Below are 17,041 nucleotides of genomic sequence, written 5' to 3'. Positions count from 1 at the left end.
CCCTTTAATTGCTATTGCTCCCAGGTCCGCTCTGACCCGGAGTGGTAGTACCTGTTAGGGTCCCAACTATGGGTTGAATAGAAACTGACTTGAAAAGCACAAATATATTCTATTAAAAATTTTTTCTTCAAAATCTTTGGATTCGGTATTAAATAACCTGAAAAGGGTTGATATGCCGTAAAACAAAAACAAAGAAACAAACAAAAATAATGAACGTATAATTGTTCATTTTAGGTCTACGTTTAGGAAATTGATGCCCCCTTTTAATTCCACAATTTGACCTTTTCTTCTTTTTTTCACGTTAATTACATCCACTACAAACGTAACCCCTAGATTAAAACAAAACAATTTTGAATCAGTTTCAATTATAACGTTTTACTAAATTGAACACCTAATTTGATACCATCACCCAGAAATGGTCACAAAGTCTCACCGGTGATGGTCGCAAATTACGTGTACAATTTAGTATTACGTTATAATTGCAAACTGATCGCCGACGATAGCAGTTGTAGAAAATATTTTTATTTTCACTTTTTTTTTAATCTGAAAGTTAAGTTTGTAATCAATGAGATTAACGTGAAAAAAAGAAAATATAAAGGTGTACATTTATGAATTTAGAGGAGGGGCGTCAATTTCCTAAACGTCCGCCAACTAAAAGTTTACACTTATTTTTAAAACCTAACAAATTAGGCCACTCTGGTCGAGGGATCGAAAAGAGTATTTTCGGTGAACTTCAGATGTCGGTTCAAATGGTTTTCCTCTAAAGTACGGCAACTGTTGTTTTTAATTTAAAAAGGTCCAGGTCAGTATTTATTTAATTGCTTTTATTTTATTCACCCCGAACCGAAACATATTGCCGCTGATGGGGGTAGATTCATAAGGCACCTCCTAAGTGGGGAGTTGTGTGGCGAGATGGTCTTTTCACCTTAAAAGAAACGACGATATTTTTTTAAGGTTTACAGAAACTGAAAAATGTGTAATTCATTAACAATTCATCTTATTACGATTTTCAGGTTCCCGGGGTAATTATTCAACAACCGCCTCAACAGATCATAAGTTCAGTTCCGGGCAACACAACAATTTTGTATCAACACCCATTTCCCACCGGAATCCCGTACCAAACTCTTCAGAATTAATGAAACGACGGAGCGCCAACCGCCATCGTAACAAGCGAATGCCTACCAAACTAAATCGCAATAAATCAGTTCCTTACTCTTGCAAAACGTTCTCTTGCCATTCACAAGGAAAAATATCAGTGCCTAAAGTATCCTTTGTTTAAAGCAAATTGATTCCGTTTCACGACTCTTACAAAACTAATATCCTCTACAGAGGTCGTCCCTTACATGCTTTCTCTAATAAAACTGTTTTTGTAAAATGATTCTTCTCTCTTCATCATTATTATCTTTATCATTATTGTTGTTATTATCGTTATATGCATTGTAGTTGTCATCATCGTCATCATCATCATCATCATCATCGTCATCATCTATATATTGATACGATAGCGTGTGTGTTCTTTTTTGTGTCACGCTTACATGCGGGTCGTTTAATTGTTAGGTACTTCTATTTTTTGTCGGTAAATAATAAATAAATAAAAATGTAATAATAACAAAATATTAAACATAATAACAAAATATTAAACATAATAACAAAATATTAAACATAATAACAAAATATTAAACAAAAATAGCACACCCATTGCTACCGAAAGTTGTAACTGTAGAATTAAATCAAAATGCCCTCTTAAAGGAAATTGTCAAATTACTTCTGTAGTGTACCAAGCAACTATTTCTACTAAGGAAAATCCGAATGAAAAAAAATATTACATAGGAATGACAAATAACAATATTAAAGAAAGATTTACCGGTCACAAGTGCTCTTTTGAAAATAATGAGTACAAAAATAGAACTTCCTTGTCTAAATATTACAATGAACTAGTAGAGCAAGGTTACTCCCCAATAGTAAATTGGAAAATTTTAAAGAAAGCTAAAACCTGTTCATCTTTAAACTCGCCTTGCTACCTATGTCTTTATGAGAAATTATTTATACTTACTTTTAGAGAAAGAGATAAAGTATTAAATAAGAAGCACGAAAATTCAATTAATTGCAAACATTATAAAAACCATCTTTTAAGTAATTTAGTTTAGATATAAAATTTAAATAAATTTAAAATTGTCACTGATTTCTATAATTTATTAAAATACTATTAATATACTTTCTCCTCGCCTGATTTCATTCTTTACTTCCCTATCTTATATACTTGCGTGTCTGTGTATATGTATGTGTCTATGTGTTTATTTTATGATCGTGTGTACTTAGATCTATATATTTCTATATTATTTGGTATACCCTCCCATGTTTATTCATTCCATTTGTATGTTTCTATGTGTGTATGCATCTATCTGTTCTCTTGCCAAATTATTTGTATTCTTATGTATTTCTATATATATAGTTTATTTAAATTATACATATTAATATTTGCGTATATATATATGTGTGTGTGCGTTGTTGTATATAAGTATATGATTGTGTGCATATATTTGTGTATTTTTTGTATGTATGTCTATACATAAAATTATATATATATATATGCTTATTTGTATGTCTGTTGGTTCTCTGTGGGTATATACATATGTATTTTATTATTTTTAATTTGGGTACTATCTACCTGTGTGTCGCTACTTTTGAGTATTTCGTTGATTTAATTACTTCTTTTGCCTGAATATATTTATATATTTATAGGTAAGTGTACTTGTATCTGTGTTATTAGTAATCTGGTCTTGAATGTATTAATTTGTGATTTAATATGACTTTATATCTATACTTAAATAGCTTAAACTTTCAACTTAATAGTATAGTTACACCTTTACTTATGTGCATGTATGTATATATATATATGTGTGTGTATGTGTGTATATGTATATATATAGATATATATGTGTGTGTGTATGTGTATATATACATATATGTATTGTATTCTTTCTATATACATAAATATTAGTAGATTTTTATTTATAATTATTGGCCCTATTTAATTTATTTAATCCCCTCTTATGGCTAAATTTGTTATATTAAAAAGATAATAAATATTAATTTTATTCTGTTTTTATTATTATTATTATTTTTATCATTACTATTATGTTTATTATTATTATTATTATTATTATTATTAATAATAATAATGTTAATATTGTTTTATCATTATTTTTTTTCTTCTTTTATTTATATATTTATATAATAAAAACGCGAAAACTTTAAACTTATATCATTTAGCATAAAGGACCTACTTAATTGTAGACGTATGTTTGAACTGCGTTGATATTACTCGTGGACGTATGTGAGTTGATAAATATGTTGGCTGGATACATTCGCTGTCTTTTTTAACATGTTCATTTCTGACGCTTGGATTGTATCTTCTGTTTGTATTTGTAATAATATGTTTCATTACTGAATTGTATAACTGTTCATAAATTGGTTGACACGCAGATCTTTTTCTTTTTCTTTTTCTATATACTGTCAAATTCTTACTTTCTCTCTTTCTCTCTTTTTCTCTTTAACTAGATCTCATCATTCTTTCCTTTCCTTTCCTTTCCCTTCTAGTCCTTATTCTCTTTATAATAACCATTTATATCTTTTTCTTTTCTTCTCCATATTATATATATATTTTTTCTCTCTCTCTATTTTCTTTTTCTATTTCTTTCTCTATTCCTTTTTTTTCTCTTCTCAATCACTCTCTCTCCATTGTAATCTTTTAACTTTATTTAAATTGCCCCTCCCTCTTTACATTTTATAATTAAAGTTCTGTGTTTTAAGTTTTTTAACTCCAACTTTTAAAGAGTTCCTACCTAATATAAAAATCCATTATTCATTGAACTTTTGAATAGTCAAGTCGCTGCCTGATGATATCTGTTGTTTGATTGAAACAAGTGGCTATTTGTAGCAGCGGGATGTGAGCATGTTTATATAACAATAAACAAGTATTATCAGCTCTTTTTATTGAGCACTATCTAACAACCTCGTTGAATTCATTAGTCCATTACTTTTGAATATAAAAAACCCGAGTATGTATATATATATATATATATATATATATATATATATATATATATATATATATATATATATATATATAAATGTTATGTTTTCTCATTCTATCACTTATATTAAAAGCCTAATTCTTTATAAAAAATATTAAAACGAACTTTTAAATATACTCTGTCATGAATAAGCGAGTGTCGTCATGAAAGTAAATGGAGTGCATTGAACAGTTTAGGCAACTAGGAGTATTAAAAACCTATACTCGATGTGAAAGGAAAAAATCCAATGACATCCCGACCTATTGTGGGACTCCTTTACGACTTTATCTGTGAGTTGCAACGAATTGCCTTGCCGTTTACAACAACTCGTTCTTGTAACTGTACCAAAAACGTAGTTTCCTTTTATCTTCGGTGACACAGGCGATCGCTTCTGTATATAGATCACTAAGAAACTGTTTGAACACAAACCGACAGGAAAAGGCCAGAGTAAAAATAACCACCAGTAAAAGAACAAACGAAAACCACGCTAAACTAACCAACTCAAAACACAGATCGACTATATAGGTGTTTTTATAGTCTATTAGTTGATCGTATGCAAATGTTGTCACAGCAAATCTATGTAAGTGTACAACAAACTGACAGTTAAAGTCTGTTGATCAAGAAGTTACAGCTACCTTGGTTGTACGCTTTACCTCTCGACATCTAGTTCTGATCAATAAAAATTAATGCAAGTTAAATAATTTGCATATTTCTTTGAAAAACAAGAGTCCATTAATTAATTATCCATTTTTCACATCTTCTTATTTAAGGTTTGGACACATTTAACTACTGCGATAAATTCTTTTATGCATAGTTTTTATATTGTGCATAATTGCGTGGAATGTTAGATAAGAACATCCTGGCACACAGACATGTTTATATATATATATATATATATATATATATATATATATATATATATATATATAAACATACATATACATATGCATATAAACATGCTTGGCATCGTAAAATCACCTGAGTAATTATTATTATTATTATTATTATTATTATTATTATTGTTGTTGTTGTTGTTGCTGTTGTTGTTGTTGTTTTGTCGTTGTTCTTATCGAAATGTAGATATTTCGATTTGCAAAAGGCAATAGAGAAAAAACGGTTGATTAAAACAAGATAATTCTATAGACTTTAGAATTTTAGAAAATTGAATGTCAGCTATATATTATCAGGAATTTTAACTTGGTAAAACAGAATTTAGTTGACAATAACAAAAGATTAGGTCAGGTGGCAATATTATGTGACTGTCATTTTGCGACCCGATGCATAAATTACGTAGTCATGTAGTCAGAAATTTGAACAAACAATGGGATAGTTTTTTTATATACACTTTAGTGTTGGAGTTCATTCAGACCAAGTGTACGAAATAGAATTGGGCAAGTTCGCACGGAAGATATCGTCTCAGCGTTCGGAAACCTAGGAGGAACACGACCTTATGATGATCTCGGACAAATTAAATTCCAATGCTTAGCAGCTTTGATGGAAGTCTAAAATAAAATCAGATATATAAAATTATAACTTCGAGGGGAGCCATTTATTACCGGACTTCCAGGAACAGACTAATCGGGCGGGAGAACTATTCCTCACAATGAAAAAGGTATGTGCTTTGTCTAGACCAAGCACACAAAGATTTGTATTCGTTGTTTGTAAAGGATTGTTTTTATTTGTTACTATTTTTTGCAGATTAGTAAATTATCAAATTTCACTAAATATACGTCACAAAAAAATAAAAATAGTTCGAAGGTTAAGGTTAGATATTCCCCAAAATTTTATTCAAATCCATGCGCTATTCACAAAGTTATGACATTTCATTTATTATCAATGAATTTATACTGTCCATCGCTTTATTGCAAATCTATTATGTAAAAAGAACGAGCGATTTAAGGTTATCGAAGATCTAGGCAGGCCTGATGTGATGTGTTAAATCAGACCGCAAGGACAATCAAACATTTTCCAACATAGCGAATAAGCAATGGCTTGAGCACAGAATTATATGAAAATGGATTTCCAACGTGTCCGCTTTAAAGTTTGGAACCCGAACGGGACTCAGACCCCTTACAGAGTTCACCATACACAAGGAGGTAAAGGCATCATGTTTTGGGCGGGAATTATTAGAGGCAAGTTGGTTGGATCATTCTGAGTGCAAGAGAGTGGAACGCTTACCAGCAATGCGTACTCGGCCTTTTTGGAAAATTATTTGTCGCCATGGCTAGATTACCTACTATTGTCGCTTTCTGTTGATTTTTATTCATGACAATGCAATATCACATTCTACTAGGGCGACTGCAGTCTTCCTTCAATCTATGGGATTCATTGGAGTAGCCATCATGATCTGCCACCGTGTTCTCGAGACATTAACCAACTGAACATCTCTGGTCAATATTGAAAAGAGAGTTATATGAGGGAGGACAGCAACTTACTTCAAGGGAATATAGTTGATGTCGCCAGAGAAAAAAATTCTTCTTCAGATCCAAAAATTGACCTCCTTGGTCGATAAAAGCTTATTTAAAGTTATTTCAAAGGATGGTTGATATGTCGATAAATAATTAATTTATTTAAGGCTTATCACCTAGTGTGTGCTTTTATTTATTTATTATTCTTTGGCAGGAGATATAATAAAAAATAAATATTTTATGACAAGGCATTGTATTTGTCCCCTAAAATAGCATTTTAAAAGACCTGCACTAAAACTGTGTACAGTATGAATTTCTTGGTAAAGAATAAAATATCATAACTTTATGAATGTCGCAAGAATTTGTATAAAAGTTTGGCAAATAACTAACCTTGAAGCAGTCCTTTGATGCTTCAATTATATTTTTTGTGACGTATATTTAGTGAAATATTGATATTTTAGTAACCTACAATAAAGCGTTGGACACAGTTTATTTGTATATTAAAATACCTTTTTGATATTTACTTAAAAATAAGATACATCAGTGTTATATATGTGTCGTGGAATAGTATTCACCGACAAAAGATCTAGCTAAGTTGCTTTTTGTAAACATTCATCACAATGTTTTTCTCGTTTTTCATGGGACGATCATCACGTGTACTTATATTCATGCAAACATTCTACATGATTCGTATTTGTACAATATTTGCCTAAAAAGATTAAAGTAAACACAAACCTCTTCATATATATATATATATATATATATATATATATATATATATATATATATATATATATATATATATATATATATAATAAACATCCCTCTATAACTGGATGGCACTATCACTCCGTCCAGGACTTTAACAAGACCTTAAAGTGCATGAGGCCCGGCAAAGCCCCAGGATCAAACAAGATCCCGCTGGTACTCCTCAATCACGTTGACCACAAGCTGAAGAACCGCTTGATGCTCCACAATTTGAAAATATGTGAAACAAAAACCCTCCCCAGTGACTTCCACGATGCTAAAATCATTGCCATCTTTAAGAAGGCGGACAGCGAATACTGCTACAATTATCAGAGATTATCATTACTAAGAATCGCTAGTAAAATTTTCGCCCGGATTCTCTTTGACTGCCTACTCATCCCTGCAGAAGACGTCCTACCAGAGTCCTAGTGCGGCTTTCGACCCTCCCGCGGGAGCATAGATATGATAATCTGTGTGCGACAACTACAAGAGAAGAGCCTTGAACAACAACAGCCCATCATGTTCATTTTATGGGATGTAAAAGTGGCCTTTGAGAAAGTGCTACGACATGCCATATGGACTGTCCTCACAAGGTATGGGTGTCCGCCAGACTTCCTTAAACTGGTGCGTGCCCTCCATGACCATGATCGGGAGAGTCTGCCATCGGAACTCTCTCCCTGAAGCCCATTCCCCATCTACGGCGGAATGAGAAAGAGAAGGGTCGTGTTCTGGCTCCCACATGCGTCTCTCTCTACATGGCAGCAATTCTTAATGAGATCTCCCTAGAAACACCCTCGATTGACATACGATTTTGTATGAATGGAGCTATTAATTTCGCGCGACTCCACGCCAGAACAAATACTCTCTTGTGTGCAGTGCGAGAACTGCAGTATCCTTACGACAATGCAAACTCAGGTCAGACTACAAATGACCTGTAGTTATTAGCAGATGCATATAACTCTGCCTATGAATTCTTTGGGATGCAGGTCAACACGGAAAATACCAAGACACTCGTCCAAATTCCACCAGGGCTGACACTCCCAAACTTTACCACCACAATAAACGACCACCCACTAGAAAAAGTAGACCATTTCCCCTACTTAGAGAATATTCTAACATCTGCAAGAAGGACCTGGATAACAGGATAAGGGAAGCACACTCCGTCTTTGGACGACTCAATTGCCGCGTTTACAACAACCATGCAGTAAGGATGACCATCAAAATAACGGTGTTTCGGACAATAATCCTCTCCACACATGTCAAACATGGACGCTGTATAGAAGCGATATAAAAAAAATCTGAAAAGCTTTCAGTAAACGAAACTGAGTTAGAATTATAAAATGATGATAGGTTGACGTCATTATGCAGCACCAATATTGAAGTCTGTGAACGAGCCTCAGTGCCCGGTGTAGAAACTACAATCATTCACCGGCGCCTCCGCTGGATGGATAATTCAAGGCTCCGCAAGAAAATGCTGATAGGGAATGAGGCCACGAGGAGTCCCAAAAATCTGCTATAAAGATCAATTCAAGCGCACCCTGGCTCTAACAAATATCGACCCGTTCTCGTGGGAAGAATGTGTCAGGGACAGAAACATGTGGAGAGGTGCAGCACACGATGGCACCGTGGACTTTGAGGAGAGAAAGAAAATAAAAACTCAATAGAAGGTGCGTATATAAAAACGCTAGACAACCACAAATTTCTCGCATAAGCCTGAAGAATCCTAGAGTGGATGAAACGCGGAATATTAAGTGTAGCTTAATCGCCATATATATTTTATAACTTACTAACTAGCTCTACCTACGTAATGAGCACTATTGAAGTAAATACTTAAAGTTTACGCATAAATTTATACTTTCGTATATTAATTTATGTGAGTAAATGAAGTAGTTATATATATATATATATATACATATATATTATAGATAAAATATATTTATTATAGAAAAATATATACTGATGCATACAGATTTATTAATCAATTTGAAACAAGGGGATATAATACAGTGTGTGTAAGAGTTGTGAAAGCTTTTATTCCAGGTATTTCAAAGCCTAATACTTCTCATCAGAAGATACGTGGAATGTGCTGGCATCGCCTCCACCCTTAGGCTTGCATTCACAAATATCTGTGGGTTTATAAGTAATCTAGATGATGTAGAGTTTTACTTCTTAGTAAACCCCTCGGATATCTTGGCATTCGGTGAAACAAATCTACTCTTCTCCTTCCCAGCTAACTACTTTAACATGACTAAATATCTCTCTCTCTCTACCGTAAGGATTCGGATAGATATATGTACGAGCATTGATTCTATATTCGAAACATCGTCCCCTTAAGGAGAAAGGTTTGGAACCGGAGGACTAGGGATTTATGTGTTTTCAACTAGCCTTTCATCACTGCGTTAGTTACTTATATTTTCTTTACCCTTCTCCCTCAAGTCAGGACTGTACTCTAATCAATCATCCCTCTGATAGTATAAACGCCTCACACTCCTTAGATAAAAACGCTCAAATCATGTGCTTGGCGACTTTAACAGCACCATTAATATTGGCTTGGTTTCTCAGGTTACACAGATGCAGCTATACGTTCTACTTATAGCTTCTCTATAGCCCATTCCCTTACACGGATGTCATTTTTTCAACCCGCTTCGCAGATAGTGACCTTCACTTCTAGATCAGTTCCTTAATATACAACCTGAGGATCGTGTAACTAATGGCCATACTCAACTCGGAAAGGCAGACAACCTAGTGGCATCAGTAGACATTTCACTCAAATCCTAACCACTACTGAAAACGATAAGGTACAATAGGGCTGACTAGGAAGGCATCAGAGGGCATATCGACGGACTATTATCTCCTCTCTCATTGCTGAACTGTGTGTCAATGAGACAACTGAATGGTGAAAAGCGGGCATTGACGGACATGCCTCCGCACGGAAGTATTATAGCAAGCCCCAGTCACCCATGTGGTTCACTACAGATTAGGGAGATGCCATTGATCAAAAAAGACAACGTGTATTCCGCCTGTTTGCACGTTATAAGCCAAATGCAAATAGACAAATATCATAGATGCTAGAAATCATTGTAAGAGAGTAATAGCCACAGCCAAAAGAAAGCATACTGAAATAATTTGATACGAATTCATGATTTCTTGAAAATTTCTAATAGTGTAGTGAATAAAGGGCAATCAGTAATTCCCCCCACTATCCAACAACCAGAAGATAGCATGCATGGCAACTGAAAAGGCGGAACTACTTGCTCGGCGATTCGCCTTCAACTCTACCCTCGAACCAACACACAACTTCCTCCCAAATTTCCCTATGCGGACGGAAGCCACAATTTATGACCTAAAAATCACACTGTCACATGTCCACGATGCCATAAAATAACTTAAACACCCCCAAGGCGTGTGGGCCTGATGCCATCCTAGCTATACTAATTAAGAAATCAGCTTTCCCTCGTACTTTCAAAACTCTAAAATAAATGCCTTGCTGAACTCTGTTTCCTTAATAGCTTGAAGATGGCCTCTATGGTACCAGTGTACAAAAATTCTGGCGAAAGGATCGACCGTCTCAATTATCGTCCTATAAGTCTCTTCCCCATATTCGCTAAAATCTTTGAGACGCTAATCCATTAAGCACTAGTCCACCACTTTGAAGAAACTAATCTTCTTTCTGACAAATAGTAAAGATATAGACAATGTCGTTCTACTGCAGTCATCTGTGAACGCATTTATCATGCACTGGATAAGGCGGTTAAAGTCAGAGCTGTAGCTCTTGATATATCCAAGGCATTTAACAAAGTCTGGCACGGAAAGCTGCTAATAAAAATTAAATTATACGGTATTACTGGAGGAGCACTAAATTGTTAAAACCTGTGCTAGAGGTCACAAATTAAAGAAACCACAAGTAGTGTAAAATGTATAAAATATAATATGTATTTATCATAAAGAATACAGGAGCCACTAAAGTGGTATGAGAGGAACGTGTTCGTAAAATGCGGTTAAACATAGTATCACATGTTTTGGAAGTTTCTCGAAGACTGGCCTAATTTTTCTCGCGAACATTAACTCTGCCTGCGACTTCTTCGATGGATTTCTTTAATTTTGGCGTAAGTCGGCAAACTTGTAAAAACTGCTGTAGCGGTATTTCTGCGGGCGTTTCTTTAGCTTTCTTCAGGACTCTTTTCAGCGCATCTAAAAACCTCTTTGCCTGCCCCTTCGATCGGGCATGATAGGTTGACGTCATTATGCGGTTAACCGGGAAATCCTTACAGGAGATTTTAAAATTTGCTGAAGTGAATTGTCTGCTATCGTCTGACACTTTACAATCAACCACACCAACCCTAGCGTACAGCTCGTGAAGAGCACTGATTGTAAAATCCGTCATTGGACTTTTACATCAAAATGTCTTAGGCCATTTTGAAAAACTGTATACCACTATTAAATAATAGTTTCCATGGGACTGCGTAATCTACGCGTATTCTTTGCCATAGGTGGTCCGCTTTAGGTCACGGGCTAAATTGTATTGGAGCGCGCTTTTGCAGCCAATTCGCATCCCTCATACGTCTTTACCGTGATTTCTATATCCGTGTCTATACCCTTCCAGTAAACTTAGGACCTCATTAGGCTCTTCATTCGCATAGCCCCAGGGTTCCTCGTATGGAAATCCTTTACAATTTTCTTTTGTAGTGTTGCTGGGATTACTATTCTTTCTCGGTATAACAGTGCATCATTGCACCTAAAATAAACTTCTGCCAACGATTAATCCGATTGAATTTTTTTGATGAAACTATCTTCTTCAGCCTCCCTTGTTATATCTTCCAAAGTCACTGGTAGTTCCCTGACTGTATTACATAGTTATACATAGTCCTTTTCACTTTGTAGTGACGCTATTACTGTGTCACCCAGCGGTTTCCTTGATTTCGAGATTAATCGCGACAATCCGTCTGCGTGACTTAACTTCACAGATGTAAGAAATTCCATACTGAAATCGTAATTCAGTAGAATCGTCCCCCATCTTCGTAGTCTTTTGGCTGTGTACGTCTGCAGACATTTTTCGAGCCAAAGATGGTTATAAGCGGCTTATGGTCAGTTTGTAATTTAAATTTACGACCGTGTAAAAATAGGTGGAATTTTGTTACCCCGAATATGATCCCCAGTGCTTAACAGTGTGATATAAATGCGGGAGTGCCTCAGGGGTCTATCCTTGGACCTCTATTGTTCCTAATATTTATTAATGACCTCCCTGACAAAACTGCCTCTGAGATGGGTATATATGCTGATGACACCACACTCTATAACAGGCATGACAGGAAAACAAATGAACACATAACTAAAGAAATGGCAAAAACACTAGATGATGACCTCCAATCTGTAGTGGAATGGGGACAAAAATGGATGGTCACATTCAATGCTGCCAAGACTAAACTGGTTTCCTTCAATAATTACAAGAAACCTTCTCTGCCATCAATAGCAATGGCCAGTGACTCCCTGTCTGAGAGTACATCTTTCAAACTACTTGGCCTAACGTTCACAGGAAACATGAGTTGGAACAATTACATTGAGAGCGTTGCCAGGGCGGCTGCGAAGAAGGTAGGCTCTCTCTACCGTGCTAGAAAACTACTGACACATGAAAGTATCCTGTACCTCTATAATACATTCGCCCATGTATGGAGTATTGTTGTCACATTTGGGTTGGTGCATCTGCTGCTAGTCTCTCGCTCTTAGACAAGGTTCAAAAGAGAGTCGCCAATCTGATAGGCTCTGAACTGGCATCTAAGCTTCAGCCTCTGTCCCATCGACGAAACGTTGCATCCCTCTGCCTGTTCTACAAGTATTTTAATGGTGAATGCTCTGACGAACAGCAGACACCTGTGCCCCCACGACATAGACACTCTCGACAAACCCGACAGGCAGCTAAATCCCACCCCACACAGTAGAGATCCCTAGATGTAGAAAATCATTCTACTCCAGTAGTTTCTTCCCCAGAACCGCTAGACTCTGGAATTCCATTCCAAGTTCCTGCTTCCCCAACTATACTAACATGCAGAAGTTCAAGTGTAACGTGAACCGACATCTTGCTGCCCAAATCCCAACATAGTGCCCCAGTAGTTGCTGGGCCTGATAGTAGCCGCCTACACCACAGTGACAATGTGGCTTGTTTGGGGTGAAAATGTAATTAAAAAAAAACAATTATTCTCTGCTGACAGTAAAGTTCTTGACGCATGGGCGATCGTTTTAATGGACTCATCAGGCGTCTTGTGTAGAATGTACGCCCCGATCCCATAAGAACCTGCGTCAGTTGCGACAATAATCTCTTGTTTCGGATTGAAATGTGTCAGGGATAAATCTGACGTTAATACCTCTTTTATTTTCTTAAACGCTGCCTGGCACTCTTTAATAGTACATTCAATGCATGCATGTTCTTAATGAACGTTTCCTAATAGTTCGCGAGCCCTAAAAATCTCTGCAATATAGTTAAATTATGAGGTTCTGGCATGTCTTTTATAGCTGTGGACCTCTCCGGGTCGGATTTCCTCCCGTCATTATCTATGATATAACCCAGGTATTTAATTCGTACAAAAAAAATCCCATTTTGCTTCCCTCAATGTGAAGCCATATTCTTTTATTCTATCAAACACGTGAAATGCACGATCTCTATGTTGTTCGATGTTGACTATGCATAAGAATATCGTCCAGATAGCCTATTGCGAAATCCAAACTGCTTAGAAAATATCGATTACCTGTTGGAAAAATGCAGGTTCTACTTATAATACCAAATGCTAATCTATTGAATTTATAAAGTCCTTTGTTTGTTGTGAGTTTCGAGCTATCTTCCTCTAATGGTATTTGTAGGTGCGACTCGCTTAAGTCTATTTTGGAGAAAAAAAATCCGCCATTTAACTTGGTAGCGGGTAGTGATGGCCCTTTAGCTCCGCACTCAATCCGGTAAAGAAGTCCACGCATACCCTAATCTCTTTGGATTATTTTCGCGTATACAGTGGGGGCTGCCCACTCACTATAGTAAATAGGGGTCAAAATCCCAGTGTTAATTCGTCTTTCTAATTCTTCAATTTTTCCCTCGAAGACAAATGGTACGCTCCATAGCTTTTTGAATATTGGTTTTGCTTCATCCAGCAATTTGAATCTCGTATTTATTCTTGTGCAGCATCCAAGCATTTCAGAGAAAACACATGGGAAAGATTTTTTGAGATCTTTTTGGATTTTGTCGGGCTTGGCCATTACGTTTAAGACTTTGCAACAAAAATCACTCATTGGCGAGTCCCATGATTAAAATTCCTTAATCCAATCGGCCCCGAATAAATATTAGAACTGACACTTTTAGCCTTTTTGTCGTTCTTTTTTGTGATACATTAATAACTACGTAACCCTCAAAATTTATTTTTTCACCAGTTACCGATCTTGTGACTTTATTTGTCTTTGTCATCGTGGATTTTCCTGTTCTCTGTCACGTGTGAAAATGTATAATTGATAAATCCGACCCTGAGTTTCACTTTTTTATTTCTGATTCTTGTCGTAACATATTTCCTTATGTTCTCTGTTGGTGAAGAGTCCATTTTTGCTACTTTTGCTCTTCATTATGAGGCATCGTGCTCTGCTCGCTTGCATAGGTCACATTGCGAGTAGTGATACCCGGGAAAAATATTTATTCCACGCCCTCCAATTCTCGACTATAAGACAAATTGTTACAGTTTTCTCTCTACTTGTTAAATGTATAAATGAGTTTGTGATCATCAGTTTTGTTTTCGGTCTTATCGACGAAAAGTTATTTTCGTTTTCAATGAATGCATACTGACTTTCTACGATCTTAAATTTATTTTTCATTCAGCACTATACAAGTGACAATCACACATCAAAACGCGGTGAGGTTAGGATGGAAGTTGCAGAATTCTCTGGCCTGTCTTCTCCTCTTTTTCTCTGTCTCTGTGACTCTGAATCTGTCTGCTTCGACTATGTCGCTTGTCCTTTTATATTGTCAAATGACCTCATTACCTTCTTTTTTTGCAAAGCCTTTTTGTATTGTTTTCGGCTGGTTTTGTTCTGGCCAACTTTTATATGAGTCAGAGTAAGGATCATTATGACGCATTTCCCCTGTGATCCTGCCTTATATACACACCATGATCATCCTATCATAATATCTGTCAGCTCTTTCCCCGGGGATTATGACATCATTGTGCCATGGTAGTTCCAGGCCCACCTTGCTCTCTCTAACATACTGAAGCAGTTTTAAATTTGGTATCACCGAGAGTTTTCCTTTTGAAAAGTGCATCGATATTCACACGATTTCCACGACTAATCATCCGCTACCTGAGAACTCTTTATTCAAACTCATCAGGGAACATGAATTGGAGCAAGTACATTTAATACATTGTGGTAGAAAATTATTCGTACCTGACAGTATTTTGCATCTATACAAGCCACTATTTGCCTAGCAGGGAGTACTGTTGCCATATCTGGATTGGATTACCTCTCACTGGGTTTCCCTCTTATATAGGGTTTAAAAATGTCTACAACCTAATAGACCTCAAACCCATGGCCCATCGCCGGAAAGTTGCATACCCGTGTGTGTTTTACAAGTATTTTAATGGAAAGTACTCTGTCGAACACGTAGTAGTTAGGCCCATCTACGTAAATACCCCCTACTAACCCGACAAGCAGAAAAATCACGCGCCTTCATTGTAGAGGTCCATAAAATCCGTTTACTTTAATGCTTTTTTGTTTCTCTCGGATTTCCTGCTTCCCTGTAATAATACATAGCCAGTTATATGTACGGTGAACGCCTCCCCGCTTATTAACTTCCTAGATTATGTCCCTGTAAACACGATTCTAAAATAATAACCTCTTACATCCAAATAGAGACATTCCTTGTTTGGGATGAATAAAGGCTTATAAAAATATCCTTCTGTTTTAAAATCTGCATTTGTAAGTAACATTGCTCTTGTAAGAAGGTAACTACTGTTACATGATAAGGGCTGTCCCCTTTTCATGTAAGTATAAAAATGGAGAATTTAGTTTAAAATGAAAATGAAATAGCATAGGCGAAATTCGAACCTCGTAATCTAGTTTAGAAATAGATTACGTGTGAGAATTTAAAAATGTAAAACAAACATTTGTTTAGAATATAGATAAATATTTCAAAAAAAGAATGTTAACTATCAAGTTTGTTATGAAATTTTAAATTGAAAGAATGCAGCTTATAAGATAATGTTTTTAACATATTGGATAAATAGGTTACTGAGAAATAGGAAAAGTTTTGGACACGTATGTCCAGGACACGTGAAAGAAGGCACATGTTTTAACATGTGTATGACGTCACGGAAAATAGAAAGTTCTAGGAATAGAGAAAAACTTTAGTTAGAGTTAGTCACTCAGTGAAGAAACTCGGAGAGAGACAGTCAGGCGTCTAGGGAGTGAGACGTCACTTCAAGAAAAAATGTGAAACTTTGAATTCTTGGTGATGAAACAGGGCCGTGTGACGAAATAAACCATCAAGTGTTTTTTGTAAAACTCGTTTTGTGTTTATGATTCTTACAAAAAGGTAAAGTCCAATTGCATTATATATTTGTGTTATATGTCTTTACATGCACGTCTCAACATCATCATGTCCGAACTGTCTGAACACTATGTCCTCACTGAAAGCGCTTTCTTCTTCTTCCATTCTACACAATTAAGGAATGAACTTTTAATATATAAGAATCTCTTATAACATGAACAATATCTCTCTAAGTCTCTTATAAACGAACAATCTCTCTCTCTCGGAGTCTTTCAACATCCCTCACTGTAATAAGACTC

At 35.7% G+C, this 17,041-nt stretch overlaps 1 protein-coding gene across 3 annotated transcripts in view; it reads left to right on the top strand.

Moving 5' to 3' along the window:
• LOC145256288 (uncharacterized) overlaps positions 1-1,378 on the top strand; it is an 82,119-nt gene extending 80,741 nt beyond the window's left edge. For all 3 annotated transcript variants that reach the window (XM_080114994.1, XM_080114996.1, XM_080114995.1), the window contains exon 6: positions 1,014-1,378. In XM_080114994.1, the coding sequence (XP_079971120.1) occupies positions 1,014-1,136 (123 nt within the window). In that variant the 3' untranslated portion in view covers positions 1,137-1,378. The remainder of the gene's footprint in view (positions 1-1,013) is intronic.
• The last annotated feature ends 15,663 nt before the right edge of the window (positions 1,379-17,041 follow it).

Source organism: Euprymna scolopes, chromosome 32, assembly GCF_053919585.1.
Source record: "Euprymna scolopes isolate OS-2025 chromosome 32, ASM5391958v1, whole genome shotgun sequence".
NCBI classification, from domain to species: Eukaryota; Metazoa; Mollusca; class Cephalopoda; order Sepiida; family Sepiolidae; genus Euprymna; species Euprymna scolopes.
The sequence above is the reverse complement of the archived record's forward strand: the minus strand, read 5'-3'. Positions and strand labels throughout refer to the sequence as shown.